Below are 6,000 nucleotides of genomic sequence, written 5' to 3' on the forward strand. Positions count from 1 at the left end.
TGCCAGTACAACGTTACCTGCCCCAAAGCTAGGTCCAGACGAGCAGGTGTCCACATACATCTGGTCCTGTAGTGTACTTGTTGGTAATGTTTCTCTTATTTGTTTATTTTGTAGGATCATCCCATTGAACCTGGCTGCTACTGTAGGAACCAGAAGACTTTCTTTTGGTTTGCAATTCTGTTACTCTACAACACACAATATACATTTATGTCGATTTGGAGGCCTATACAGTGAAATGTATTTTGGAGTGACAGTCAATGCTTATTCTATAGTCAAAATTGGCCAATATAAGGCTTAGCAAAAGAACTGTGATATGACTGTTTAAATTCAAAACTTTATTATACATTTTTGACTTTTATGGCCATGAAGCATTACAGTTAATGGTAACTCCTTTTGCAGTAAAGTAAGTGGGAACTATAAACTAATGGACATTGATATTTATTATCAACAGATATCCATCGATCCACACTTATCAACTGAAATGAACACCTACAGATATTGTACTGTTAAAGAATAATTGAATAAAATGAACTGTTTAATCAAATAACTTATTCTACTCCAAATTCACACAAAGATATTATACAGGGAAAACACTCAACGATTGCTTGTAAAACATACTTTAATTGCCTTTACTAAAATACATGGCTTAAATTAAAATTGTAAGGCAGATAAATGTCCACCCATACTCTCTATTGCCCACTGTAATATCAATGATGCATGCTTATTATACTAATTACAATAGCCTTCGCTAGAAACTTCAAGGGGAAAAACTCTAAAGGACAGTAGATTAACACTCTACATTGACACTCATAACCATACTACTGTAAATACCCCAATTAAAAACAAAAGGCCACATTGAAGCAGCAAATCATCTGGTCTTCTCTGGGTCGGCAGACTTTGTACTTCCTTCAAGCTGGTAACTAAAAGAACAGCAGGAATAATGTAATGAACAAAATATATTGTGTCTTCATTTTGTTGTCAAAGGACTTTACAGCATAATTAAGACTTACCTTCAGTTTCCATTCTATGGTTGCACATGAGGTACCTGTGGACAAAGAAAAATGTCACTGTCATTCTTGGATTCCCCCTAAGCTATAGATGACATCTTCTAAATGAGTAGGTAGAAAAAACATAAATCAGTCAACAAAAAAAAAATCATAAATTTCAGTCAAAAGTTCACTGTCATTGTTGTATTGCTTATACTACAGATGACATATAGTAAAAGAGTATGTGAAAAAAAGGTACATCTTTTCCAAATGATGTTCAGGAAAGAAGTTGTACATATAGTTATGATAGATAGAGTTCTAGCTTTCCAACCTGGCCTGTCTGCTCCTGCTGAGCTGGCTGCAAAGGATCCTGGGAATGAGGAAGCTGGGAGTTTGGTGGGAATTGGATCTGCAGAAAAAAAGAGCACCTGTTGTCTTGGACACCAGAGCAGGGGTTTCCAAAATGTTTGTGTCTGGGACACCTTTTGTGATAACAAATTCATGAGGGACCCCCTCATACCATTAGAACACAACTCTTACTTTAGAGTTCAATAAAAAAATAGCATACAAGCAGTTTTACTATGACCTCTGTAGTGTTTGGCCAGACTACGTCTTTGACACTGGAAATAACATTTTAAAGGCCTCCACTTTGCATGTTGCAGTTTTAAGTTAATTCCCAGCAACTCTGAAAATGTTTATTTGGGGCAGGAATAACATTTAGCAATTGTAAAGCTTAAATTACAGTGAATTATGTTCAAAACATTTAGGCGAATACAAGAAGATTTTAGTTGAACATTTTTATAATTGATGACCACTGTGGATACCAATATCCCTGTAAGCCTCCCAGGCCCATGTTTTGCATATAAGGCCCAAGAACATCAATTGTGGCGTAATATTATTACATTGCGTTGTATTTCACCCTCTAAACCCTTTCAACTGATCCTTTCTCAAAATTTAATTTTAACTTGTTGTTGCTAGCAATATTCATAAAAATAAAAAATGTTTTAAAATTGTATATATTTTGAGATTTGGCCGTAATACTCCACTTTGACCCCTGCTCTATAGCATCTGTAGTCAAGGAAACGTGTACATCTTTGCACCCATTACAATAACTAAAGGTCAGGAAAGGGATGTCCTACATTGGGTCTTTGCTGTGGCACAGTTTGTGGTTGATATTCATTCGGGAACAGCTGTGAAAAGATAAAGCAAAAAGATACATAAATTCCAACATCAATCTGAAAATTAATGAAATTATTTATTACATTTTTTTGACTGATTAAACTTTGTACTCACATTTGGAATCTGTGGCATCTGAGGGATATTTGGCATCATCTAAAACAAAAAATATAGCTCAAACTTCCTTTAAAGATAGAATGGATTAACTAATTACAAATGTTTACAACAGATTAAACATATTATTGATATTTAACCGTACTACGTGCACATGCTAAAAGTAAGGTAGGAGGTGGGTAGAAAACTAAGTGGATCATTGCAGCAAAGTATTTATAAACTACAAATCAGATCTCTTTAACGTTTCGTTCATTTTTGTTATTATCAAATCAATAGCAATATGCCAGGCGTTCAAGGAGCTTTTCATTTTGATTGGGTTAATTTTCCTAAAAACCTTTAGAACTACCTAAAGAAAAAGTGTGCAAGTTTGGAGAGGATATTCTCTGCTACTGGCCTGCTCTCCATGCACCATTGCATGAGCCTGAAGCCACAGACTGGCCAAACGTGTGTTTCTTTTGACCTATTTACAGTGTTTATATGCTGTTTAATATGACATGTGGCCTATTTTAAATGATGTGCACTTCTTACAATCACCTTTTCATGTTAATTCAAATCATTTTTATTAAAATCATTTGATTGTTTCAATACAAATGGTAGGTCCAGGTAGTCACAAAAATGAATGCCTTTTGGTTAAAATTGGAGCAGCATTTCTTTTTCTTATGAGTGCAGAGCGGATTTTAGCAGAGAGAGTGTTGGAAAGGACATGGAGAGCAGGAGTTGTGAGCGAGCACCGCTCCATGAGCTATGCCCTGGATTTCAAATGGTTCAATTCTGCTCATCTACTCTGATCCAGGTCCCACTGAAATATAATGATTAGATGTAAACAAGTAAATGATATCAGGATTTACCTTTTGCTGCACAAAGTCATAGGGGTAGTACTTTAATATGGGGGGAAAAGAAACAGAGAAACAGTCATTAAACTACTGCAGTATATAGATAAAATACATTCAATGTGATCTGTGCTTAAGTAAGATATTAAATGGATGGGTTCCCTTACAAAACACATACAGTATAACAACACTAATTTCCTGCTGTGCAATTTGGAATGTACCATGTCTTAACTTTAGCCACTTAAAGTCATGAGTCAACTGAACTTAAATAGTGCCTATCAAATTTCATATAGCTGTAATTGAAGAGAGAGATTTATTCACATACTACAACACCTCTAATTCTGAGGAGGGATAAGTAACTCAACTTGAGACAACACTTACAATTTCTACACTCTTTCTTCCTGGGGCCTTAGGTAGGGAATATTTGATGAAGGCTTGAGAGGGATAGGACTGCTGAAAGAAATGAAATGGGAAAGTTAAAAGGAATGTTCAACGTGGAAGATGGTTGATATATTAAAGAAGGTGAAGTATGTTTTAGTAGTATCTATAGTATTTACTGGTCCATTGATCTGGCCACCAGTAGACCATCCAGGGAATCTCTGTGGAAACACCTGTAATATAAAGTAAATCAAACAAAACAGTTACACATTACAAATAAATAAAATGACTCTACTATGTAATTAAGACAAAACTCCAGTATAACTGCTAAAGTTCAAGATGATTACTCATCATAGTCTGAATTAAATAGACAAGTGATAAGTCTAGTGAAAGTAAATAATGAAGTAAGTAATTGCTAAGTAGGTCATTAAGTCAATAAAAAGACAATTCTTTGATCATATCATTTTAGAGAGGTCTCATAGTGTAAGAGCGTACTATTTCCATGCTGACAGGGCCGTTGAGTCCAGGCTGAGGGTAAGGCTGGCCTGCTGGGTAGAGGCCTTCATTCACCTGGGGATTAAACACTTGGGTCAAAGGTCAAACAAAACTGTCCTCTTAAATTAATTTCAGTACTTAATCTTCTCATGTTATGTATTGTTTCATACTATGTTGAACCACACCTAAGAAAGAAGGTGACCAACAGAATGCAAGTAGAATATTACAATATGCATTTGTTCTTACTTGTGTGGGTGGTCCTGATTGCCTTGGATCCCCATAGTGGGGCATGTAATTGAAGTAATGTTGACGCTGTGAATATTGAACAAATACTAAACAATCACAATTTTGACAAAGCCATAGTCAATTTAAAGAAATGACAGACTGTTGACAGACACTCAGTGGAAAATGAGCGTGAATAATGTGCTCTGAACTCTTAACACCCAACTAAGTTATTTTAAGTCCAGATTCTGGAAATAGATCATGATAAGCTTGGAAAGTGAAGACGTCATAGAATATCAAAAGGTAACTAATAGGCTAAGTGAATTGTTTTGTTAGACAAGACGATTAGCTAGCCAGTTCAAAGTATTCAACGGTAGTTAACAATTGCTTATAAACTAGCTACCGTAGCGATGCCATGTCAATAACCTGTCTCCGAAAATGACACGGGAGTCTCCAGTTGTGTTTACATGTTTTTCCATTGTGACGCACACCCTTGCGTATCCACTTTCTATGTGTATTCAAATTCCTATTCTTAAGATAAAACAGTGGTAAAGTTTTCCTTGCCCATTTTTTCAAACTTACTGGAGCAGCAGATATTGAGCTGGCCAAACAAAGGCACATAATGGTGATCTTCATTTTCAAAGTAGAACCTTGCACATGAAAGAGAGGTAAATTGTTAAGTTAACACCCTCCAGTGTCGAAAAGTAGTAATCTCTATTACACAATACATATTTTAACACTGATCACCAGTGTTGAATGACTGCAACAATAACCAGTGTTGGTCTGTGTTCATTTTTAACATATTGCTTACAGAAATTCTGTGAAAGTCTTAAAAGCCTAACACTTATAAAAGTCGAACAATAACTCTGTGTAGTGTGGGACACTATAGAGACACTTTGATTGTTAAACTTAACTCTATTAAAGATATTAACACTTGCAATGTTGTTGTGAGAATCCTTAGGTACCCAAAGCATTCTGTAAATTCATAAGAATAAAGAATCCCATACCATTACTTTGTACAACATCCAGATTAAATGCATTTTAAATAGACAAGTTCTATTCACATTACCTTTGGTGATACCAGTATAGATGAGGAATATGGAGGGTCATACAGTGCAGAGATCTATCTCTGCTTTTAAACAGTGTCAGTTGAGATTTCAGCCAACCAACATTGACCTGCTGTGACATCACTTAGTGAATGAGAATAGGGCTGTCTAGTCGTGAGCTTTGGTAAATGACAGTGGTCAGATATAGTATAGTAATCATAATAGCAGAGCATGGACAATTACACGGTCTGCAATAGTGCACACTTCAGCACATTTATTGAAAAGCACATATCTTATCACAAACAGGGAATATTATTTTGTACATTTGAATTCAATCCAAATGCTGTCAGTAAATTTGCTTTATCCAATGATATTGCATGATATTGTATAGTCTTTAAGTGTAATCTGCTTTGTTGCTGTAATCTTTGACCTTCTTTCAAAGCGTCAACGGTAGTGTTTTAATACTTAGTGTGTATGTAACAAGCTTTCTATTTCCCTGTGTGAAATTATAGTAAACAAACCATATTCAACAACAATTCATTAAAAATTATCTTAAACAATGACACAATGCAACATCAAGTGTACTGTAAGCTGGTAAAGTTTATTACCAATCCAATTGATAACACCATGGTGTTCGTGGGAGTCTCATCTTTGTATAGAGTGGTCATAGTAGTTTTTAGGCCAAACCTTGTCCCATGGTCTGACAAACACTGCTCTTTGCTCTGTCACCTTTCACATCAGATGCAGAAGTGC

At 35.5% G+C, this 6,000-nt stretch overlaps 1 protein-coding gene across 1 annotated transcript; it reads right to left on the reverse strand.

The window, feature by feature from the left end:
- Nucleotides 1-320: 320 nt before the first annotated feature.
- Nucleotides 321-5,342, reverse strand: LOC112239125 (AT-rich interactive domain-containing protein 1A-like). The gene is made up of 12 exons (XM_042312145.1): nucleotides 5,271-5,342; nucleotides 4,784-4,851; nucleotides 4,226-4,291; nucleotides 3,980-4,054; nucleotides 3,664-3,717; nucleotides 3,488-3,559; nucleotides 3,125-3,154; nucleotides 2,280-2,318; nucleotides 2,126-2,176; nucleotides 1,318-1,395; nucleotides 1,011-1,045; nucleotides 321-920 (listed from the first exon to the last, which is right to left on the reverse strand). The coding sequence occupies exons 2-11, from the start codon at nucleotides 4,835-4,837 to the stop codon at nucleotides 1,025-1,027; spliced, it is 540 nt and encodes a 179-aa protein (XP_042168079.1). The 5' UTR covers nucleotides 4,838-4,851; nucleotides 5,271-5,342; the 3' UTR covers nucleotides 321-920; nucleotides 1,011-1,024.
- Between the last annotated feature and the right edge of the window lie 658 nt (nucleotides 5,343-6,000).

This window comes from Oncorhynchus tshawytscha, linkage group LG34 (genome assembly GCF_018296145.1).
Source record: "Oncorhynchus tshawytscha isolate Ot180627B linkage group LG34, Otsh_v2.0, whole genome shotgun sequence".
NCBI classification, from domain to species: domain Eukaryota; kingdom Metazoa; phylum Chordata; class Actinopteri; order Salmoniformes; family Salmonidae; genus Oncorhynchus; species Oncorhynchus tshawytscha.